The following is a 25,268-nucleotide window of genomic DNA, read 5'->3' on the forward strand; positions in this document are numbered from 1 at the left end:
GTGTTAAACGACGCCATCTGGTGGTTAAGTATATACAGTTACATAATGCTCACGTCGTGTTTCTGCAGCGTAATCCAATCATTTAGAGCTGAAACATCTATTCATGCATCACCAAAGCAACTCAAACATATGTTTTTGTTAATATAGCAATACTAAAGAGAATAAATACAATAATTTATATGATGTAACTCATGATTGTAACATAGTTTTTGTCCAAATACATATGAAGCTGCATTAACCCCTTAACATCCATCCATCCATCCATCCATCCATCCATCCATCCATCCATCCATCCATCCATCCATCCATCCATCCATCCATCCATCCATCCATCCATCCATCCATCCATTTTCTGTTCACCCTTGTCCCTAATGGGGTCGGGAGGGTTGCTGGTGCCTATCTCCAGCTACGTTCCGGGCGAGAGGCGGGGTTCACCCTGGACAGGTAGCCAGTCTGTCGCAGTAACCCCTTAACAGTCACATAAAATAGTACAAGTCATGAGGATACGCGGGTATCCTCATGACAGTTAAGGGGTTTTAATGTTGAAGAGCATGTTCTACAGCTTCAGATAAAGAAGGAAAATATACTTTTCTATTGATAAACCTCTTCCCACTCTATTTAATCTGTGTTGTAGTCGGCCCCAAACAACAAAAAGTCTGTTGAAAAGTCTGATTTTCCCCCTCCCACATCTTTTTTGCATTATGTTAGTTTAGTTAGCATGCACAGCTCTAACACACAATGCAACAAAAAGTATAACTAGAATCTCAAGTGCTTCTGTGGTAAACAGGTTACTCTTACAACAGCTGCACCTATCATTTCATTCCTAAGTAAATAAGGTCAGGTATTCAAAGGATTTGTTTTTTTGAAAAGGAAACAACCTGAATACACTGTGTAGTATTGTCTTCTCCTTTAAAGGTGTGGGCGGAGAGTAGAGTGCAGAGTTAAGTTTCACTGACACCTCCCTTTCTAGACTCACAAACTGCAGATCAGCCGTGTTGCAGTCCTGAGAGGTGCTCTCGGTTGGGATCTTAGTGCATATGTTGTTGTCTTTTTCCGACTCTTTGTGTATGTGGCTGCCATCAATGACGAACCAAAATAGGACACTCTGGGAAACTTGTATGATAAGTCTGTTTCTTTCCCAAACCTCACTGACCACTGAAAAGGATATAAGCCACTTGGACTTCTCTTTCCCTCGTATGTCTGTGAATTTTCATGAATCAAATACGAATTTTCATCAAGTGCGGAGATGGCAAAGTTGCACAGACTCTATGTAGTACTACTAACAGGTAGGATTAACTATTATTCTGCTCATGTGTTAGACTAAGTGGTCAACTTTCTTCATATTGTTTAGAGACATGGGGGCATTTGTCTAGTAAAATTTGTAAATAGTTTTATAGATTAGTTCTTGAACAAATTTTCTGTTGACAGCTGGTTCAGTTAAAATTGAATTGAGACATTATTCTCCCACTAACTAACATTTGTAAAAAGCTTTGGAGTTTGTTAACCATTTAGTGAAGGTCGTATAAATCAGCACTATATTACCTGACCTCCCCCCACAGGATTTCTAACATTTTAAATCCTCTTGTCTGAAGTGTGAACCATTACCCAATAAAATATTATCTATTCTGAGAGTTTATAAAATCAGGTAGTGAGAGTGACAACTTTTACACACCTGTAAAAAGTGGAATGTGGTCTGAAAATAGCTGAGGAGTCGACACAAAGCAAGTGAGCATAATAGCATGTATGTGTGCGTGTGCATATGTGTGAATGTGTCTTACTGGCTTTTTGTTTGTGTTTGTGTCTGCAGCTCTAGCACTGTGGAAACGTTGTCTGGCAGAATGGAACGCCACCGATGGGTCCTCCAACCAAACCACATCTGTCTGTCAAGACAACTGCACAGGTAGACACAGGTAGACGGGACAATCCCTCACTGATGTCATAAAGAGCTTTGAGGTATCATTGACACAATCATCAAAGCAGACACTGAACTGGTCAAAGCAGTCTGGGTAAATAGTGTCAGTCATCTGTGACGGGATTATGGCCTTTGAAAACTGTTAAAGCTTTGACATTCCCCTTCTTCCTGTTCACCTTTGCCAACTTTGTTTGCATGAAAATGGGAGATGAAATGTCTTGTCGTCAAAGAAGGTACAGGAATATGCTGGCGGATCTGCGAATGAGAACATTCCCCCAAATTGAGTGTGTTCAATTTGGAAAATAAGAAATATTTACTAATTGTGGTAATGCTTAAGAATATTAGCAATACAAGTCAATAACAACATGTTTCCATCTACTGTGTCTAATCGAATCCAAAAAAAAAGGTTGTGCATAATTAAAAAGTGGATAGTTCAGATAGCGCTGCTTTTATGACACAGAATCTGTCAGACTTGTGATCACTGTTTTGGCCGAAAAATAAACAACAGATGTGAAAGATGAAATGGTCCAAGCCATCTCTGTTAAAACACTTTTTTAAAAGAGATATAAAAATCCACAGCTGGTCCTGACAGATGATGTGATCATGGCCTCTTGGTTAGTTTTGTAGTTGCTATTGTGTGGGAAATTCAATAGCTGGTAAGGAGTGCAACATGCTTCACTTGGTCTTCACAGCAGCATTTTTGTAGTAAAGAGATGATGTACTACAAAGTTACAAAGTTATTATTTATTAATTTATTTATTTTTCAGTTTTATAACACAGACGATGTAAACTATTTGCTCCTCTGCTTTAACTGCCACCAAATCTGAGGATTGCTTTTAGCTGGTCATGTTGGCTAACCACAACCAGCAAACACATATATCTTCATGACCTCTAGGGTCATGGCTGCTAGCGTGTTCTCAAGTTTCAGCTAACAATTAGACCGCACTCATTGATGTCACCTGTAGGGCAGTATCCATTTATGAGCGCTCCCTCTCTCTCTCTTTTTTTTTTTTTTTGAGGGACAAATTCACTAGAGCGGGTTGTAAAGATAGCGGCAGCTTTTCAAGAAGTGTTACATGAAAACTGGTGGTCAGAAGTTCAACAGCTGTTCCAGGGTACGATTAGTTAGCAAGCTAAATAAAAACCTGTGTGGGACATAGTTAAGAGAATAGAAATTCCAACTTTCATGTTTAATTTAGCGAAGAATTACACTGATGGAGCTATGTGGATAATGAGTCTTTTATGTCACCGGATCCTTAGCGGATCTGAATAGCGTTCCTCTCTTGACCGGATCGTATTGCAAACAGTCTATTAATAAATTAGGTCATGGCAGAGGGTGAGAATTGACGTCATAGTGGCAAGCTGACAAACTGTGACAAAGCTCCAGAAATAGATGTTGCACTTTTATTTGCTCGTGATTAAAACTGGATATGTTTAATTAGGAATTACTCAAATATGTGTAAGACAGACCAAAGCAGCCTCACATTTTAAATATTTGCACATTTCTGCAAAAGCAGTCCTCATGCTGAAACTTTCAAATGGTTCAGTCTTGTGGTAGTTACTTTAATAATGAAATTATTTTTCCTGATCTTACAATAAAAAGGGAAGCTAGGAGCTTGTCAGCTACACTGGCTTCACAAGCTCACTTAATCATGGAGCACAAGATCATGAACTAGATATAATTTTGTCAAATTTGTTACAAAATGAATCTAAAGAAGATGTGTCAGTGGCTGAATATCTATAGATAAAAAAAATATGGATCTACAATACATTTAGTGTCAGATCAAGGAAATTGCTCAACCCCACATTTGTTATTAAAGCCATATTCAGAAACATTAGTTGTTTCTACATTAGTTTTATGTAAAACTTTAAGGGTCTTTGCAGAGGCTCTGTTTGTAAAACTCAGGTTTTGTATAGTATCTTCAACAAAATACAGGTTCCATTTTAATACAAGTGTCATGTACTTAACTGAAAAGTTTTAACAGTCATTTTAACCAGGTAAAAAAAAAAAAAGAGAGATCTAATAAATGGCATTTAAAGGTGCTTAAAAACATTGCTAATGCAGATGAGAGTTGAAATCAAATAAGAGCAATTTGTGACTGGTAAACTACATATACAGTCCTTTTAGGATAATTTGTATTTCATTTGTAGGTTGGAGAATTTGTTTTGGTGACACCCAGAACAATAAATTTACTAAGAGGTCATATAATTTCATTTCTCCAGCAGAGAAAGACACAGAACAATCGAATGGCCACTTCTCAGAATGTCCTGAGGAGCTGCTTTATTACTGTATCCATGGAGAGTGTCGTTACATTAAGGAACAAAAGGCACCATCCTGCAGGTGAGAAATAGCTCTAGAAAATATTAGTAAATATAAATGTAAAAAAGATTAGACAATGAAGTTTATGTTTGTTGAGAATTCAGAAAAACAAACATGGGAATTTTATCACAACTATGTGGTCAGATAATATATATATATATATATATATATATATATATATATATATATATATATATATATATATATATATATTTAGAACCTTAAAACCGTATGAATAGATAACAGTGGAAAAATTTCATAATAAAATAAAATAAAATAAAAAATTAAGCATTTAAACCTTCTTTTTTTCCTTGTCTAAGGTGTCACAACAATTACAACGGTGCCAGGTGTGAATATGTGACATTGGACTGGCAAATAGGTGGCAGAGGGCAAATCATAATAGGCTGCTCCATTGCAGTGCTTCTGCTGTTGATGATCCTCGTTATTTCCATCTGCGTCTGTTCACAGTAAGATAAAATAGTTTCTAACAATATGGATACATTTTCTTAAAGGAACAGCATGGCCTTCACAATGATTGTTCTTTTCATTCGGTACTTTATGGGGTTTAAAAATATGTTTTTACTGCCTGCCTCCTCCCTGCTGCAACACATCTGCATTGATGTGTTAAATGAACAATCATATAAGTCTGAGTTTTTAATAGTAGTCTCTTCGACCACTGGCTCGAACTCACTACAGGGGAATCTCTTGACAACTTTGCACCTGAGTGTCCAAGATTTATTTACTTCATTTACCAAACTCTCAAAAAATGTTTTATTTTCCTAATTAAAAAAAATATATACATATTTATTTTAAAATCGCTTTATTTTTTTATCAATTTAAATCTGACAAACTGAAGCAAAACAAAATATAGTATTTTGCAACAGCAATATTTTCTTGTTACATAGAAGTCAAAGTATTGGAACCAAAGTGAAAAGTACTCTGATCTAAAAACATAACTGATACATTTACAATGATGATAATATGACATTGAACACAAAGAATTAAATAATATTTACTGAAACAAACATTGTCCTGAGCCGTATGCAATGAAATTTCGTTCTGTATACACCCTGTGCATACAAAATGACAATAAAGTCAGTCTAAGCAATGTCAAATATTGAAGTTACATATTTTTCAAAACTTTATTGGAACCCCAACAATACATCTCAAACATTTGGGCAAGTTTAAGACTTAGAGAACAGCCAAACAAAACCAAGATGGATGAGTTCTGAGTTGGTCTCAGTCCTGGACTTCCCTAGAAATCATCAAAGGCTTGCTGGAAGATAAAAAAAAAAGAAAAACATATTTTAATACATGAGATAAACAGCACGTTAAACTGCATTTATGTCTGTTAAATACAGACAGGATGGAAAGGAAAGATTTAGAGGACAGACACTCTCTCTGACCTTCCTTCATTGTAGCTGTCCTCCAGTCTGTCTGTTAGAAATGGACAGGACAGATACAGAGAGACAGGCAGAGAAAAAGACAGACAGGGAGAGAGATGGACTAAAAGAACTGATGGGGTGTAAATGTGTAATTTTACCATTTTAAAAGTTCCACTGGTTCATAAAGGAGGAGAATGGAGACATGCGGGTTCACTGCTGTGTTTTACATAATTTGGTCTGTTGTTTCGGATGTCACTTTTCCGTTTGCAGCTTTTGTTCTTCTTTCTGGGTTGAGGCCTATGAATCACCTAAAAACAGATGGGAGACAGTTTAAAATTACCGTTTTGATTTTTTAAGTACATATTACATTTTTAGATTAGATGCCTGTGAACTACCAAATATGCTTTGTAAAAGTATTACTGAAATAGTTCTCACCTATGAAACAATACTCTAGGTGCCAAAAGGAGCTGCTGGACCCGCTGGTGCCCTTGATGCTGTTTCCTGAAAAATAGCAATGTTCAGTGATATTAGTTTTAATTTTAACTTAATACTCAGGTACACAGAGACAATTCCATAGACAATTACATTCCTCTGTCTCTATCCAGATACTATGTTTGCAGACAGAGACACCTTCTGTACCTTCTGTGCCTCTATCTGTAGACATAAGGTTGGCAGATAGAGTGAGGTGGCAATATCTCACTGTCTTCCATCCATTAGTCTATGGACAAAAGGATGGACGTTACAGTGAGACACAGACAATTGGAGTATCTGGGGCAGTGAGAGGGGTGAGGGGTTGGTCTTAATGTCAGAACAAGAAGATGGAGGAGTGACAAGAAGAATGCCATCGTAAAAAGAAAGCTACAATATGTCCTGTTTAAAGATTACCAAATGGGTCCAAAATGAAACTTATTGAGTTGCATGCTAAACACTATGCTAATGAATAATGAAACTGCCCATCACTCTGAACACATTATTTCTACCACAACATCTAGTTGTAGCAGAACCATGCTGTGGGGATTATTTTTCGTCAACAGGGACAAGGGAGACGGAGGGACCTAAGTATTTTATAATCCTGAAATGAAACCAGCTAGAGTTCGAAAAATGCTAGAGTCTGTTGTGGTGGTACAGTTCAACCAGACAGCAGCCTTGGATGTACAGTCAGAACCACAAAGGAATAGTACAGAGCAAAGGGTGTTCATGAGTTGGAATGGCCTAGTTAAAGTCCAATGAAACTCTATAGTAAGTGTAATTCATTGATGTTCAAGCTGAGATTGAACTACTTTTGCAAAGACAAATGAGCAAAAAAGTCCCATCTTTAACTGTCCAAACCTGATATAGAGATTTCCAAAAAGACATAACTGTTGAAAAATGTTTGAAATGCTCATTATGATAAATAATAGTAAGTATGTATCATATGCGTAAATAGCAGGTTATTCATGCATATTATTTATGCATATTTTTTAAATTATGCACAAATAATTGCATAATTATATATGTAATTATGTATATATTCTGATCCCACTTTTGCAACAAAGCAGTTTTACTCAAGCTGTTCCTTTAAAGTCTCACTGCAGAGGCTGAACATATTTGGTTTTGGCTTTGCAGTCATTTCTTGCCTTCTATATATGGTATGTGCCATGGTTCTCTTGTTTCCAGTCGCAGGTGCAGAATGTGGGGACGGAGCAGAAGACAGATGGAGGAGTTGGGAAACGGAACAGAGAAACGCGGCATGCTGGACTCGAGAACACCAGAGTCAACAGAACTGACAAGTATCAACTCAGTATGAAAACTCTGTCAGGGATGCCTTTAGGCATCACATGTTTACACACAGGGCCGCTCCTGGCTGTAGGTTCATAGTAAATGCAGGAGGCCTCTGGTGGTCCCTGGTCAGCATCGAGGCCGATGAGGAACACCGCTTCACAGGAAAATATGTCAACCTGTGACAGAAGCTCAGAAGATTCCTCTTGTCCGTCTGTGTTTGGAACATTAAACAAGCTTATGGGAAAAACAAAAGGAAGATGCCCTCCTGGATTTATGATAAATATGAATTGGGGAAGAGTGTTCAGCTGCCTGGATGCTGGAAAGGAGGCTTTTGTTTTAAAAGTTGTGGAGCAACAGACACAGCCTTTTGCTGAGTGCTGCTGATCACGCAGCACTAAATAAATTGTTGCTATGTTGGAAAAAGCTGCGCGGCCAGCTGGCAGCCAATGATAGCACCCCTTCAGGTTGGCTTGGAACCAACATCTGCAGGAGACACATCTACACTGAGAGATGATAGGAAAGCAACTGTCCTTTTAGGGAAACTGAGCTACAGAGATCAACCTTTATACAGACTGTAACACAACTACAGCAGCAGGTTTGTTTACTGCTTGAGTAGCTTTTATATGCCACATTACGATCAGTTATCACTTTCAACTTATCACTACAGAGCCATGTCTCCACGTATTCTCCCAGACGATATTGTTACTCATGTGCATGACCAGTTCAAGAAGAGGCCCCTTAAGGTTGGAGCTACATTAACCACACCGTTCAAAAAGGACAAGCAGATCTTGTGCTGGAAGCCTTTTTTTTTTTATCTGTATATTTGGAGTCGAGCAGCCTGGAGGCTACAGAACAGAACAGCTGAGTCTGTGTGCAAGGCCCGACAGTGCTGCTCTGTTTGGCAGCTGCCAAACTTTCACTGAGATTTCAGAATGTAACTGTGTAGACATAAACTCGGAGTCAGGTAAATCTGCCTCTGTCATTTATATCACTTATCAATAAACATGCTGTAGCTTACTTTACTTATACTGAAAAATCGTATATATTTACTTCTTAACACAAATGCTTTACCCACAGTTTGCCTAAAAAAAATACTTTTGCAAAGCATCAGAGACGAAGAGCAGTTCAGAAATCAGTATTTGATGGAATAACCATGATGTTTTCAATGAGGTTCAGTGCAGTAATCTATTTTTTATCCAGAGCTGTACATCTTCACATATTACAATGTCTCCATGTCCTGCAGGTTGGTATAATAATTGTGTTAATAATTAACATAATATCTAATTTGCTAGTGATGAAAACAAATCAGACACACTGAGAAGCCATCAGTCTTTATAGTTTTACGGTGTTACTGCACCATGTGTTGCCATGGTACAGTAACACCGGCTAGATTCAACACTACACCAGTGAATGTGAGTTTTTATGGTCCTCAGTCATACCTGCCTTCATCCAGAAGCCGCTAAAAACTAAACTATAACAGTACCACCTCTGTTGTGAATAGAAAGAAGTCAGCTCACATGTTCACCTTTGTTTTCAAGAGTTAAGCCACGTGTTTCATCTCAGCTGCTGTGTTACTCTGACCAATACGGTAATATTTCTTTAAATGTCTATTTTAGTCTCATGAAACATCTTTGGTTGAGTTTTGCTATCTTTTCTGGGGTTTTTTTCCTCTCTAAACATTTAGAGTGAAATTTAATCAACTCATGCCTTAAAAATCCACAGCAATGTTCATCATTAACTTAGAATGTTTTACTGCTGCATCAGTGAAACTGCCTCTAAAACTGTGACATCTGTGGTATGCTGCAGTTTCTATGAGGGGTGTGCCAGAGGAAAACAAAACTGATAAGAGAGATAACAGTGAAATTGTTGTAGATGTTTGATCCAGAGCTGTGATGGGCAGAGAGCCTACCCACAGGGTGTATCCTGTCCTTCATTCATCATGTGACGGCTGAGATAGACCAGAGTCCCCTTGTGACCTTTCACCAAGCAGGTTCATATTGAACTAGATAAAAAAACAAAACAAAAAATTCTCAAACAATCCAGGCATGCTTAGCTTCAGTGTGCTTGCAAATGTGACTTCATGATCACCTGAAAGCAGTTTTCACCCTGAATGGCGACAACTCCACCTGTTCTCCTCTGGCATGCACGCTGCTCTGCTCTGACAGCTGTGCAGAGCCTAACAAATAGTTGAGAGACATGTTAGCCCAGAGAGGGCTTCATATCACAGATCCTCACTGGAAATGAATGTGGTGACTCATAGAGGGAGAATTATAAACCGTTCCAGTTTGTTTGTAGTTTGCATGGAGGCCACTGGAGGTCAGCAGTATACCGCAGCCTTTCAAAGGTCTCAGCACTGACGGTATTTCAACAGTTCACTTCTGAAGTATGAATTTTCATGAGTAAACTATAAGTAGATTTTCTTTTCTTTTTTTTTTTTTACTTAGACACATTGAACTTTATTGCACAAAAATATTTCTTTCACCTTATACTTTTATGAACTTAACCCAAAATTGTCTGAAGGAATCTTGTTGGAGAAAATATTTTACTTTATGCAAAGATGTATTCAGTCATCTTTCGCTGTTTTATATTTGGCTTCCTATGATTCATACATGAAATCAAACATATACACATACATGGCATAAAACCAGTCCTTCAAAGGTTCCTATATTGTAAAGAAACCTTTGAAAGAAATCATTAAAGGAGGTGTTCCTCTTTTCCATATAAAATTCTTGAAATGCCTGACACTTCTTCATTTACCCTCCACTTGCTCACTTTCCTTAGTTTCAAGGAACAAACAACAATAATAGGATATGAGAACATGTCTTGGGAAAGAGCAACGGAGCCAAGGAAGTCTGGCTACTCTGAGGAAAAACATGACGAAATTGAAGATAATCCTGAACTTCATAACTATACAGTGATTTGAGCAACACTTTACTGAACAGAAGATCAAAATACATTAAAGAAGGAAATAGTTTCTTTGGTATAGTTGAACAGAATGTGAAATGTTAAAACCAGTGTTTTTCTGCTGGACCAAATCCTTCCCATTGTTGTACACAGTTATTTTGAACAGGATGTCTGGTATTCATTTCCATTTTGTCGATGGGGGTCCTCCTGTGACTATGTGCTCCGAACTACTTTTTGAATAACTATTTAGTTTCCCATATGTGCTGGTCTCCTTTATAGAAGCTGCAGCAAGCTTTTGATGTATGAGTCATTACCTCTCTTAATTTGTATATTTGCATCCATGGCAATAGCGACAGTTTTGATATTATTTTTACCAGACGTAGCGTAGGAAGCATGACAACTTTTCTGCCACCTAAATTCCTGCTTTGTAAAAGCGGACACCTCACCGAGCTTTGAAGAAGCCTGATCTGTATTCAGCGAAGATGCAGCATCTATTAATCTTCTTCCTTGAATTGATCCGCCCATCCTCCAGAGAAAGCCTTTAAAAGTTGAAGGATCAGGAAACAATTACCCTAAGAGCAGGTATCTCTGGCTGGAAGCGATGGAGGTGATACTAAAGCGATGTCTCCGGTCACAGAGCATTTTCTGGATTTCCCCATCCTGGTAGTCTTTGCAGATTGCTCTCAGAATAAAGGCAAAGGGCAAATGTTTGACTAAAGAACATTAGCCCAATGACTGAGAGTTTCTTTTCTTCAACTTTGATCCTTTACAAATAGAAAAAGGCTTTTGGCTTTGCTGATTTTTGCTATTGTAATGCAAAGGATTTGATGTCCATGGCTTACCCTGTCTTCTCAAATGGAACTAGGAAAAACGTTGTAAAACACTTTCTATAAACATTATATGAGGACTTTAATAAAAATAAGGTCCAAAACAATGTCTGCTTTGATTACAGTTCCTATATTGTAAGTAACTTTCCCCATAATACTGCTTTTTGCATTTATTACCATTTCTAATTGGGTTTTTGGAACCTTTGTGGATAACTTGAATCATGTTATGCCAACACACAGTAACTTACTTGTCTTGTTCAGTAGCATGAGTTAAAAACAGACAGGGTTATCAGATCAAGCCACACCTACTACTTAGCTAACCCAGCATGCCATCAGTTTTTCAGGTAGACATGAACAGCAGAATATTAGTTAATAAGAAGCAGGAAAACATTTCTGCCAGAAATATTTTTTATCATGCTTTTACATTTGAATGACTTGACGTTGTTGCATGTGATGTAAAGTAAAATATAAAAACTTGTAATAAGTAATTATGTACTTCCTTTAATGTTTTATTTTGTCGTATCTGTATACCATGTCTTTATTCAAGAAAATCAGTTTTTCAGCAGTATTCATTTGATGCCAGTTTTGACCCCCTTTCCTTCATTTAGCTCATATACAAAGATATCATTGAGTCTTCTTGCTGAAACTATATTTCCATAAGTTTTTTACAATTCATGTTGAGAGCCGGGTTGACGTGAAATCATTATAGAAGTTTAATGTTTTCCAGCCTTTTGAAGTTGATGTGTTTGGGATCATTGTCCTGTTGTAACATCTGATTGAACACAACTATTTGACTCAAAATGTTACCCATCCTCTTATAGGAAATGGGCTAGGAAACACACATTTATTATCATAAATACAGAGGCTCAACTTTGTTGTAACTTGGAAACTTCTATTCTCCGAAATCAGATCAATATCAAAATTTGCATCGTCTACATAGAAAACCCAAACAGTTTCTTAGTAAAACTTCTAAGGTCTTTGAACAAAAAGAAGAATCTATTTGGATACAATGACAAAGAGGCAAAATGAGGTAAAAATTAAAAACATAGCTCCAACTGTGGAGCACAGCAAAGGTAGCATCATGCTGAGGGTCAGTTTCACTTCAAGTACCATTGATTCATTGTGGAAAGGAAGAGAAGGAATGGAGTTGAAGAACTAAATGAATTTTATTTTTGTTATGGCATCTCACATTGGCAGCAAGATGCTGAATGATAACAAGTACAGACTAAAACTGTTAGCAGCATGGCCCCATCCTTAACACCTAAAATATGAGTATAAAAATTGTAACTATGCTCAAAAGTGAGGCCTATAATAGAAGATGACAGATCAGGACATGTTACTGTGGAATATCATCTCTGCTACCTGGAAATTGATCTGTTAGCAAGTCAGTACAGCCATGAAACTGACTGTGTTACAAATTGCTATGCAAATTGGATTTACGTGTCATAAAGATTTTATTTTTTGTTGTGCTATTAAATTTATAGATGGTATTGTGTGTCAGGACTCTTTAAATCACTATAATTAATTTCAGAGTGTCATGTTTTCAGCCCTGCAGCTCCTCCACTGGGCTGATTGCTAATTACCCTCACCTGGACGCTGCCGCTCCCTATTTAACCAGCTGCTCATCTGCAGCTCAGTGCGAGATCGTCTGTTGCTCTGGTCACAGCTTTCAAGCACTGTTCCTTGTTCCACGTTCTATGAAGTTTTCTGGTTTTTTGACTCTGCCTGTTCTTGACCACAGATTTTGCCCAGTCCTCCTGAAGAAGTCTGATCTCCTGTTGCCGAACCCAGCCTCCCTCTGAACCTGCCTCCAGCCTTCCGTTTATTGGATTTTCTGTAACTGAGACCCATCCGTGCATGACCTGGACTGATCCTACTAATGTGACTCTGGTTGGTTGTTTTTTGTCCCCGTTTGTTCCCTGAGCTCCCCAGGCAACTCCTTTGCCCATTCTCCCCAACCTTTGGACTCCCCCTTTCCAATCTACCTGTGAGCCCACACCCTCTAGAGCCCCTTTTTCACGTTTGTTCATATAATAAAAGTTTTGGTGTATTGGACACGTGTTTTGGCTCCGTTTTGGGTTCTGACTAACTCTCAATTATCGTTACACAGAGAGCTGGTTGATCAGTTTGTCTGGTGAGCTCAATTAAAGGAAATCTACTTAAAAAGGATGTTCCACATTATTAAGGAGGCCACAGGTTTCAAGCAATATGGGAAAGAGAAAGGACCTCACTGCTGACGAAAATCATCAGATAGTGTAGTGCCATATGACAAGGTATGAAAACATTTGATATTTAACAAAAACTGGAGCGTTATTGTACTGTGAAGAGATTTATGTCTGTTTCAGAACAAAGATGGGTTTGTACAGATAAAGGTATAATGAGGAAGGAGAGAAGCTGTTAAAATACCTTTACAAAGAAGCAAACAGTTATTTGAAGCTGCTGGTGCCTCTAGAACCTCAAGGTGGAGGATCCTCCAGAGGCTTGTGGTGCATGAACCTACTATTGGGCCACCACTAACCAGAGCTCACGGGCAGAAACAGGGATGAAAGGAGAGAAACTCATGGTGTGGTCACCATTCTCCTCTGACCTCTGACCTCTGACCTCAACCCTATCGAGAACCTTTGCTGTGCATAATAATTTGGGACAGTGCATTTTGAGTTTTTTATTTTTGAAAAAAATACTGTTCTCATGGGGAGCTTTGTTCAGTAAAATGTGATTTATATTGTAATAGTTCATGACGTGAAATTTACAATGACCATCATTTGCATTGACCATTTAAGAAAATCTGAGAAAATATCACTTGCATAATAATTTGAAACACAGTGTAGTAACAGTCTTCAGTCAGAGGCCTCTTCAGATTCAATGCAAGACTGACTGCTACCACAGATCCTGTCAGATCCTTCCTGCTCTCAATGTCACCATCCTGACTTAGGACCAAATTTAAGTTCCCTTTGGAATAAGTAAAGTATTGTTGAACTGAATTGACAGATGATGATGATGAGTGAAAACGTCTGGCTGGAACTGTAAGCCAGAGGATTAAGAGCATGATAGTACCTCACATTAGCACATCTCAGGAGACTACGTTGTTGATTTTGAAGTCTGTTTGAGATCATTATTTTGTTACCAGAAGCTAAAGCAACTCACCCCCAATTAACTTTTTTTCATAGACTGTGTCATGTCCTTCAGGTATTTTAACTCTGTTTTTCTTTCCTCCACCAGAGATACAGCCCAAGCTCTTCCTGCACCTCAAACTTATGCTGGATGGGTCTTTACTTTATATTCTGCAACTTTTCTCTCATCAAACATGCTTCAGCTAATTCCAAGCAAAAATAATGCATTTTCAACAACACCAGTTCATCATGCTTCTTTGTGAAACTTTCAGTTATATTCATTTTAATTTAAAATCACTGATGCTTGATTTCTAAGATATTCTATAGTCATCCCTTAATATTGCCTGCTGCATGCCAGAAAACACCTTTTTGAATCTCATTTTAAATGTTTGGTTTGCTTTTCTTTCAAGCACACAGCAGTTCCCTCTGGTTTCTTGAGCTGTGTTGATCTGTAAAACCTAAACGTAATCCTTGCTCTGCTGTAATAAGGAATTATTTCTATTGAAAGCAGAAGAAAGTGTTACCTGAAAATTGCATCCTTACCTTAAAACTAAAATTTCATTATTGGCCTCACCATGTTTGCAGAGCTCAATTAATTGTGGGAGCTTGGCTCAGTTGCTTCGGGGGGCGCTCCGGGCTGCTGTTGTTGAGGCAAGTTTTAAAAGACTCAGAGTGTATAAAAGCTGTAGGACTTCCATCATCTGGCATTTACTAAGGATTTTTGTGAGCACAATTTAGCCTTAGAAAATGAATTAAGGACAGAGACATTGATCACACTTAATCCCTTTAGGTGCTCTATGTTTTTACCACTAAAAGAAGATTTTGGTTACAGTTTTAAAAACCTGCACAAAGTTACATTGAGGTTTGTGTCTAGCATTTTCTTTGTGTTACTTCATTATCTGGAACTTCTAGGAAGCTTCTGTCAAATAATCTATATTGTCTTATTCTATCATGCAAATCCTCTGTGAGAACTCATCATGTTTTTATGATACTGTAAACATCATATCATCTCATATTGGTTTTTAAGTAAAGGAGTGGATGAGAAAAGCAGAGAGGTGAGTCATAATCTTGGATGTATAAATATCCAGAAGGGGACTAAAGGTGAAGCATGTGGCTGCAGGGAGATAGTCAATGTTAAATTAGAGCAAGGGCTTTATGTTAAAAGCTTCCATTAAATCAACAACTTATTAAATGGCTTTAGAAGTGTCTGAAAGTGCAACCTACAGAGGAAAAAAAAAGGTTTTCTTTCGTGTTAGATGCAAATGAGGAGCCTGAATCTTACTTGCTTTCTTCTTAATAAAAAGTTACATGCAGCCCAGTTGGATAAGTTACGGTCCAAACATATTCATGCACCTTTAAACTTTTCAATTTTTTCATGCTACAACCATAAAGTTCAATGTATTTATGTCAAAGACATAGCGACATAAGCTAGTGCAAGTCTATAGCTGTGCAAAGCTGGTATGTTTTAAACCCCAAATGATTTAGACGTGTGATTGGAAAGAAAGGTTCCTATTCAATGTGGCTTATCACAAAAGCACAAAACATTTTTTAGATTAATATAAAAATAAAAAAAAACATGCAGAAAGTGAATACTATTTGCAGACACTGCAAGTGATTTCGATAGGATGTGAAAGCTGAGGATGAAGTGAATAAACATTTAAATTGCTTTCTTTAGATGCTTTCCAACAAAATTGAACAAATCAACTTTTTTTTCTATCTTCTGTCTTGCTGTCTACAGGGAGACCCATCGATTCATTTGGTATCTAGTTCAGGGCTAAAGAAACGACAAGAGGAAGGGCATACACTCGAGAGGACAGGGAAAACACAAAAACACATGAGAAACACACCCATGGAGGTGCTTGGACAGAAGGAAAGGAGGTGGAAAAAAGTGTGAAGAGTCACTTCCAAAATCTTCTTTCTGTCAGACACCACACCCCCATACTACCTCAGAGAGATCCATGAAATACACTGATCAAAATCTCAATTAAAATTATGGCTTTTTGGAACTTGTCTTTAAATGTTCAGAAAGTTTTTAGTTCAGAATTGCTTCGTGGGAAAAAAAAAAAAAAAAACTTGCATAGATGTGGACCATCTGTGCTTTTCTGAGGTGGAGGACTTTCACTTCCAAATTATCCCCTGAAGTGTGTTAAAGAGATGCAGCACTGAGCTGTATCAGTCTGTGCCACTGACTTTAGCATACACTGTAATGCCTTAAGCCCTGGTTATCAGAGACCGCGCAGGAGGAAGATTAAGGGCAGGCTGCCTCCGCAACTCTGTCCCACAGCAAAATTTCAGACAAAATGAGGACGATTGTGTTTTGGCTGATGGATGTGCACTGTGCATTTTTATTGTGAAAGAAACGAAGACCAAATGACGTTTTCGGACAGTTTCATAAACTGAGTCAAGAAAATGTAGCCTAAAACCCTTGGATTCATTACCATCAGTCAGCATTAAAACGAAGCGCAAGACTCAGACAGGAAAGTTCTATTCACAGATTACATGACAAAGATATTCTTCAGTAAGTTCTATAAAAAAAGATAATTTGACTCTAGGACAGTAAAACCTTTTAAAAGCTCATTGAAATGCACATTGAAAAAGAATCAGATACTTCTTCAATCATCCAATCTTGACTTCCATTCTTCTTAGAAAAGATGAAAGCAAGCACAAAAAAGCTGCTGTTTTGCATTAGCATTATTCTTTACACACTCAAGCACATATTGTACTCCGGCTTCATTTTATGTTCAATGTGTTGACATGCAGTAATTCTGTTCCTTTATTGATTTCAAAATGTCCCAGTAGTAGAAAAGGCCTTTACCATTTTTGACATCTGAAAATAGTGGTGGACAAAATAAAGCCCAGTCACCTAGTTTGTATTTTATATACAATATATAACAAAACGTTGGCCTGTCACATAAAATCCCTTTGAAATACATCTAAACCTGTGGCTGTAATGTTTTAACAAGGTTCAAATAGTATTATAAATACTTAAGTAGTTTATACCAAGCTATCCCAGATGCTGCTGCTGCAAAATATAAAAAATACAGTATGGCCAGAAAGGTTTTTAAATGACTTTAAATGGAGAACTGGACAAAAAAAAACACCATTGCGATTGGGCAAAAGATCAAAGTTCAGTACTAGCAACTTTTGTTCATGCATATGCAGTCACATCTGCTCAACATCCACTAGCATCAAACTGTGATTTGTTTAATGAAAGAAAACTTTGTCAAAGTTTATCTACAAACTCCAGAAAGCTGGACTTACAGACACCAGTGTATATGCACGCATCTCACATTTATCTACACAGATGTTCCTTTCGTGTCATCTGAAGTCGCCCACTCCATTAGACTTTCTGGAGAAGGAGCGTGTTTTCATCAGATAATCGTCATCACATTTCAGTCTCTCCATCTGTCGCTCTGCTGCATAAAAAAAAAAAATCTTACTTCAGTTCCTTTCTTTAATACAAAACACAGAAATAAACTGCCAGTGTCCAAATGGTGTGCTATTTTATTTTGTGACAGAAAACAAACAGGACTTGGCATCGGTCATGCCGATCTTGCTGAGCTTTTCTATAAATCTTAGAGAAATCCTAGATGGGACTAAACAATGTCCAGCTAATGATGCTGAACATGCTAAAAAAAAAAGCCCTATCCACCAATGGAGATCTAAAACTGCAAGTCTTCATCTTTACTGCACAAACAAGCGTCTTGTTGGTTTGATTTGAAATCATCGTCCTGGCAACAATTATGGCCACCAAAGAGACGTTTGAGCAGCTTATTGATGAAGGTGAATGAATGAAAGGTTCTTCCAGGAACACAGGAGGAATCCAGGACAGCACTGAGTAGAGGAGGCATGTTGAAAGTATAAGAAGTAGAATAAGGTTGAGAGATTATATATATTATGGATGACACAGTTGGGTTACTGTTTGAGAGTGCTGGAGTTCTAAGAGGGCAAAGGTGATTATACCCACAGAGGCTGAGATCCACAGGTGGTGCTTGTGTGTAATGATTTCTTTGTTCTTTCTTCCAGGAGGAGAAGTGAGAGGTGGTAGAGCACTGGAAGGTGGACAGGCCAGCAAGTAATGGTGGATTATTGGTGGGGGGTCCTGATGGAAAGAAGCAGAGGAACAGGAAAGGAGATTCACAAAGATAGAGTAAACGGAAATTGAAAACAAGTTAGAGCACCTGTCTATGACATGTATAAATATATTGAATACTACTGATGTATGGAAAGCATAGAAAAAAAAAACTTTTTAGCAGCCTTTGCTCTAGTCTAGTAGATAGAAAAGATGAGGAGGAAAGATAATGGAAAGACATGCAGCAAGAGGTCCGAGACCAGGAATTGAGCCAACAACTGTATCGACCACTCATACATGTTTATAAATGTCAATATTTCTATATTTCGACATGCAAATATGACAATACCATTAAATTCTCATGTGTCATTACTTTCCTGCAAAAGCAAGTGCCTCTTTGACTAAAAACCATCTGGCTTATGTCTGTTGACCTGACAGGCTTTTGACCAAAATAAACTGGTGCTACAGCTGAAACCGTGTATTGATTGTTAACTTCTCTTCTTTGGGAGAGGGTGGAGGCCTCCACCTTTCCAAACAACAAACGCAGCGGCTTCCATCAAAGAGCACGTGTACTGCAAAAACAAAAACAAAAAATCAATGCAAAACAAAGGAAACAGAACATCAGATATGAATACATGACTCCTTCGCAGGCACTTAGCTGAGCTGTAGGAGTTCCCCATTAAAATACAAAAAATAACACAAACATTTTAACTGAAAAGTAAGATTTGTTTTTCTTTCTAGCAATTCAGGCACACGAGAAAAAAAAAACCGTCATAAAAGTTTCTGCAGTCAAGCGCACCTTCTACTTCCATTATATAACTACATGTGCTTCTGTCCGCCTCTTCTTACCTTACTGTGAATGTCAGAGAAAGAGAGAGAGGGACAGAGCGAGAAAATGACAGGGGGGTAGGCGGGTAGATTTCTATTTAAAAGCCAGTGAAATTTCAGCAGTAACAACTAAATTGTCTGGAAAAATGCCTTGTCGTGATAACCTTCGATTCTCTGACATATTCATCAGCATTAAATTATATTTAGGTGGGGGTTGGCTCCCTTGTGACTCCTAATCAGCACCAAGGACAGCACCAAGTTGCGCCGGAGCGCTGCGTCAGATCACCTTTTCATTACTGAAGGCTTAGAAAATCTCAGAGCAACAACACAAGCTGATCCTCATAACAAGCTCAACAATCTGACAAGAAGCTCTTATTTATTTATTTTCATCTGTTTGTTTGTAATTTCATCATTTTAGAGTCTAGATATGTTGCCAGAATGACGCTCATGCCGAGGACTTTATTGTTTCCTAAGTCACGAAGTTGGATCAGAGAATGACTTTACTGAAGATTTTCGGGAATAAAAAATTAAAATGTCTGGGGAACTGACGGACACCAACGATGAAGGCTCGGTCGGGACTGCTCACGCTGCCTCCGTCAACTTCAGCTGCGTTTCCAATACTTCAAACTGCTCTCACGCGGACCTTCACATGTCGGACTTCACTAAAACCGATTTCGTCGGAGACGGCGCCGCTTTTGTCAGGATTACAATCTCCGTGATCTACTCTCTGGTCTGCGCGCTGGGTCTGGTCGGGAACTTACTAGTTTTGTACCTGATGAAGTCCAAACAGGTGTGGAAGAAATCCTCCATCAACCTGTTCGTAACTAGTTTGGCGGTGACTGACTTCCAGTTCGTTCTGACTTTGCCTTTCTGGGCCGTGGAGAACGCGCTGGACTTCACATGGCCCTTCGGCAAAGCCATGTGTAAGATAGTTTCCTACGTAACGGCAATGAACATGTACGCCAGCGTGTTTTTCCTCACGGCCATGAGCGTGGCGAGGTATTGCTCCCTCGCCTCGGCGCTGAAAGGCAGGCGGCGGCGCACGCACTGCTGCTCCGCGCGGTGCGTCTCCGTCTTCATCTGGTTCGCCGCCGTCTCCGCCGCCCTGCCGCACGCGGTTTACTCCACCACCGCCACCGTATCCAACGAGGACCTGTGCCTGGTGAAATTCCCGGAGACTAACGGCTCAGTGCAATTTTGGCTCGGACTCTATCACTCCCAGAAAGTGCTGGTGGGCTTCCTGGTGCCTCTGGGAGTCATCTCGGCGTGCTACCTGCTGCTTTTGCGCTTCATCACCTCCAAGAACATTAACACCTCCAGCGCGAAACGACGCGCCAAGGTCACGAGGTCGGTCACTATCGTGGTTTTATCCTTTTTCCTCTGCTGGCTGCCCAACCAGGCGCTCACAGCCTGGGGCATCCTCATAAAACTTAACGCTGTTCACTTCACTTATGAGTACTACACCATGCAGGTGTACGTCTTCCCCGTGTCGGTCTGCCTGGCGCACTCCAACAGCTGTCTGAATCCCATCCTGTACTGTCTGATGCGACGAGAGTTCAGAAAAGCGCTCAAAAACCTTTTCTGGCGCATGACCTCTCCGACTATAACCACCATCAGACCGATCACAGCCACCACGAAGCCAGAGATGGATGAGCAGGGACACCCACTGGTGCCGGGCAATGCGCCACCGGTGCCCAACATAGTGTTCTTTCCTCCGGGGGCGGTGATTTACAATGACCGGCGTGACCTGCCACAAAACAGCACATAGTCTAACCAGGCCAGGGTTTAAGTTCCGCGGGAAGGTGTTGAAATATATGTAGTTACTGCAAAGCCAAAATGTTCCGCTAAAAAGGCGAGACAGCTAGGGTCAGTTTTGGATACGGGCCACATGGCTCACCAACCTGGGGTGCAAACCGTTTGGGGCAGTAAAATTAACTTTTGAGGAAGTTAATTTTCTTAAAAGGAATATGTATCTGATGCTTGTGAGCACGTACATACTCACAAGCATCACAGTTAATAAAGCAATGCTTTTACAAAGAGGACTATATCTCAAAATATCATTTCAAAAGTCTCTGTTCACCGTAGAACTTTGATCATTCTATGTATCTTAGATTTGAACAAGAAGAATGAACAGCATTTCATATGTGTCTACTATGACAAGGGTATTATGTGTTTTATTGTTTAATGTTTGTTTGTTCTGATATTTAAAAAAGTAAAAAAAGACTTTAAAGATATCTGGTCTCCCTTCATCTTGTCAAACACTGTGACATGTAAACTGAATTTTTCTTTTTTGTGTGTGCAGATAGAGTGAGCCCTGTGTGTTTCTAAATTTTCGTCTATTTTTTAGTCTTTTAATGCTTTTTCTGTATGTCTGCATAGCAGAGAATTTTAATAAAAATATTTTGGGGGAAAAAAAAGTAAAAAAGAAAAAAAGAGTTAAATGTGAAAGTAAAGTGCATCATCAGCATGTGGCAGAATTGCTTTCACTTTTCCTATTGACATTTATTATTGAACCCTGAATGAATCATCTGATTGTCACAAATTGAGGATGAAGGAAGCCATGGTGGAGGACTGGTATTAAGATAAAGGTGAAAAAAACAAAGACATGGATGGCCTTTAAAAAGCGGCAAGGCAATTTCCTCTGAACAGCACCATTGAAAGATCAATTAATGTGTGCTTCTTTACAAGAAAATAAGGTGGCAGGTTAAAGACTAAATCTGAAATTAAAAAGCATAAATCCAAAACCATTTAGTGCCTGAAAGAAAACTGCCAAGACTTTCAAATCTATTCTTTAGTAAATGGAGAGGCAGTGGGGTGATTTAAGGTCTGGTGTACATGTTCATCTCAGTAAATTAAAACAGGCATTCCTGCATGAAGCTTGTTTGTCAAATTAAAAGTACCTTTTGGAAAATAAATTGGTCTCATACTTTTTATTTAGTCAACGTTTCTGTAATAAAAATGTGTTTTTTTAGTGGTCGGATGTAATACTCGAATCCTGTAAGAAATTAAATGTGTTTTCATAACCTTTAAGTGTAAAATTGTTGTAATTATTAGAAATAAAGACTTTAAAGTATCAGTCTGTGTGCAATTCATCCATTTAAAGTGGCTCACTTAGTGAATTAAGTTACTGAAATATAGACATTTTTCATTGATATTGAACATTTTTGAGGTGCACTTGTAAAATTAAACATTTTGCTGATTTCAGGCAGGACTCTGGCAGCATTTTGGATCAGCTGCAAGTGAGTTGCAAAGAAAGCATTGCAATAATTTATCCTATCCAAAATAAAAGCATGTGACAAAAAACGTCACCTGGTACAGGAAATGGCTTTTATAGCACTTTATCAAGTCCAGAGGGTTCCAAAGCGCTTCACAGAAGCTTTTCAGATAAAGAAAAAAGTATTGAAAAACAAAACATTCATATTATTTTCTGAACATAAGGGTGCTTTTGAATGATGATGAGGTAATGTGCAGCTCATGTGAAATTATCTACTTTATATCCAGAAGTACTTTGTAGTATTTCTGGTTTATTCTCGTCCATTCATCAAAAAGTACTTGGTGTCTCTTAATAAACCGCAGGCAGCCTATTCACCACTAACAAATGCTTTGCTCCAGATGCAAAGCATCTAGTAAAACACACACAAATCTTTAATGCATTTATGTTCTCCTTAAGGGGACAGTAATGGACCATTTCACAATTTATATTCAACAGAAACCCCCAGACTCAGCGTTGCTCAAATTTGAAAGTGAAACTCATTTAGCCAATTTGTTCTTCTCCTGCTGTGAGTAGTTTGTACGCCAAAACAATCAAGGCACAAAATGGAAATAAAACTCTCAGTAATTACTTTGCACCTCGCATTAAACACACCATTCATTTTAATCAGCCAAAGGTTGAAGAGAAAATTTCTGCACTGTGATGTGTCAAATAAAAATATTAAAATTGTTTAACCCATTCACTGCAACACTCCCAAACAAAATGCAGGGGAGTGAAGGGGAGTGAAGGATAACTTCAATGTGTTACCTCAAGTGATAGTAGCCTTTTGTAAGTTTGTCCATTTTACCTCTGACTTTTATTTTATTTATTTACATAATGCATTTCTGTCTATAACAAACTTAACTATCTTACTTTCCAGAAGATTTTTGCAGCTGTGTTTTGGACAAATGAGATCAAACCTTAAAAAAAAAAAATCTCACAAAAACTTATTGAAATATTTTAGAAATGCTGTACAATATAAGCTTCCACCTGTGCAAAAGCCTGGCGGTAATGCCATGTACTTTTTATTTGAGATGCTCAAAAATATTTTTAATTGTACTAAAGTACAAAGGAAAATAGCAATATGTTATTAAATGTAATAAAAAAAAAAAAAAGTAAAATCTCCCATGACATGGATTTCTGTAGGGCTGAATCACCACCCCCAAAAACATGGTGACCCACATTCTGCTTCTCTTCAACCAGTTTAAAAGTAGCAAATCATTAAATCTCTGGGACAAGAAAAAATGAAAATGTACTGCAGTTCCAAATGTATAGAGATGGAGGTAACTCCACATTGACTGCAAATCCCAAAAAATAAGAAAGAAACAAAGAAAGAAAGAAAGAAAGAAAGAAGGAAAGAAAGAAAGAAAGAAAGAAAGAAAGAAAGAAAGAAAGAAAGAAAGAAAGAAAGAAAGAAAGAAAGAAAGAAAGAAAGGAGGAAAGAAGAAAAAACCTCCCAAAAATGAATACAGATAATCCACAAAATTAAGAGTTTTGTTTTTCACCCTAACTCTTCATTCACAAGGAGAGATAAAGGCAGTACCCTACTAACAATTTTTTTCCATAATAATAATAATAATAACAATAATAATAATAATAATAATAATAATAATAATAATAATAATAATAATAATAATAATAATAATAATAATAATAATAATAATAATAATAATAATAATATTAAGTCTTCCACTTAATTACATTCTGCTAACATTGTACAAAACATAAGCACATTATTTAATATTGGAACTTAATTCTTATTTTTGGGGTTAGTTCGGGGATTTCTTCTTCTTCTCCTCCTCCTTCTCTGCCGATGAGCAAGCCACCATGCTATAAACATATTATGTTATTTCCTTTTCAGATAAAAAGCTGATGTGATTCCACTTTTACAGCTCATTTGTTAATAATAAAGACCACATGTCGCTGAACACATCTTCCTGGACAAACACAGGGAGGCTCATCAATGTGGTCTCTCACTTCTGAGAACACAGCTTCCGACCAGAGGGTCAATGAAATACACGTTCAAACAAGCAGCAACAACAGCAGTTATTTTTATTGCCGCTCTGCAACAGAAAGCCATTTGACACACAGGTCGCATGCACACATAAAAACAAAAATCACTTAAATGCTACACAAAAACGGTCTGTAAAATGCTGGTTGTTGCTCCTGACTTTTGTAAAAATGTCAATAATTTGAAAAGTTATATCAGGTCAGTTATTTTCCTGTTTAACTAGGAGTCCAAACACACGGTGGCTGAGTCAGATGGCAATGTTAAAAGCTTCCAAGAAGGTGGTTTTCTGCACAAATATGCTTGGCTTTGGCTTGTTTAGGACTCTTAGACCTGGACATCATTCTTGTTGGATATAAGGTTAGCTGAATCAGGATGCCGACCCAGACCAGTTAGCTGGAAATTCAGGCTTATTGAGCTGGCAGCAACTGAGGCAGGTGTTCGGACGGTGACTCATACCAAGCAGCGTTGATCTCCTGAGGTGCAGCCGAGAGACCATTTCCTTAGTTGAAGAAAACGAAGAGTGAAAAGCAACAGGGGTCGATTCTGCTGCATCACACACAAAATGGAGAGCTGCTTTGCTATGGGGAAATGTTTTATTAGAAAACTATAAGGCATAAATGAGATAGATGAGTTTGTTCATGCACACAAGGTGAGTAGAAGTCAGAGTGTTCTTAATTGTCGATGGCGATTGCAGCTGATGAACAACAGACGACGTCACAGTGAAAACCACACAGAGGAGAAAGGAGGAGAAGTCCAAACAGGCCGTTTGAAGCAGTTCAAACAAATCACTGCTTTTTACATTACCTCTCGTCCTATCGTTGTGTAAGCAACCCTTAAATCTGAAAGATTTCTGACTCTGACAGCATGTGTCCTTTCAGGAGGCGAATG

The 25,268-nt window shown here is 38.2% G+C and overlaps 2 protein-coding genes across 4 annotated transcripts; both read left to right on the forward strand.

Annotated features, from left to right (window-relative positions):
- Positions 1 to 399: 399 nt before the first annotated feature.
- On the forward strand, positions 400 to 13,322 carry btc (betacellulin, epidermal growth factor family member). 2 transcript variants are annotated; one of them, XM_044144060.1, is made up of 5 exons: positions 400 to 1,286; positions 1,808 to 1,900; positions 4,139 to 4,253; positions 4,553 to 4,699; positions 7,274 to 13,322. In XM_044144060.1, exons 1-5 carry the CDS (start codon positions 1,247 to 1,249, stop codon positions 7,401 to 7,403), a joined length of 525 nt encoding a protein of 174 aa, XP_043999995.1. In that variant the 5' UTR covers positions 400 to 1,246; the 3' UTR covers positions 7,404 to 13,322. The 2 variants fall into 2 exon arrangements, with proteins under 2 accessions (XP_043999995.1, XP_043999994.1); XM_044144059.1 differs by having other exon boundaries at positions 406 to 1,286; positions 4,136 to 4,253.
- Positions 7,898 to 22,111, forward strand: rxfp3 (relaxin family peptide receptor 3). Of its 2 annotated transcripts, XM_044144057.1 has the most exons (3): positions 7,957 to 7,973; positions 14,329 to 18,172; positions 18,246 to 22,111. In XM_044144057.1, the coding sequence occupies exon 3, from the start codon at positions 19,652 to 19,654 to the stop codon at positions 20,885 to 20,887; it is 1,236 nt and encodes a 411-aa protein (XP_043999992.1). In that variant the 5' UTR covers positions 7,957 to 7,973; positions 14,329 to 18,172; positions 18,246 to 19,651; the 3' UTR covers positions 20,888 to 22,111. The 2 variants fall into 2 exon arrangements, with proteins under 2 accessions (XP_043999993.1, XP_043999992.1); XM_044144058.1 differs by lacking the exon at positions 14,329 to 18,172 and having other exon boundaries at positions 7,898 to 7,973.
- The last annotated feature ends 3,157 nt before the right edge of the window (positions 22,112 to 25,268 follow it).

The sequence above is a fragment of the Gambusia affinis genome, linkage group LG17 (assembly GCF_019740435.1).
Source record: "Gambusia affinis linkage group LG17, SWU_Gaff_1.0, whole genome shotgun sequence".
NCBI lineage: Eukaryota > Metazoa > Chordata > Actinopteri > Cyprinodontiformes > Poeciliidae > Gambusia > Gambusia affinis.

Excerpts from the sequence above, each read along its gene's own strand:
- btc (XM_044144059.1), top strand. The coding sequence starts at position 1,247 with ATGGCAAAGTTGCACAGACTCTATGTAGTACTACTAACAG. Across the intron at positions 1,901-4,135 it reads CTGTCAAGACAACTGCACAG|CAGAGAAAGACACAGAACAA; the intron begins GTAGACACAGGT and ends TCATTTCTCCAG. Across the intron at positions 4,254-4,552 it reads CAAAAGGCACCATCCTGCAG|GTGTCACAACAATTACAACG; the intron begins GTGAGAAATAGC and ends TCCTTGTCTAAG.
- rxfp3 (XM_044144058.1), top strand. The coding sequence starts at position 19,652 with ATGTCTGGGGAACTGACGGACACCAACGATGAAGGCTCGGTCGGGACT.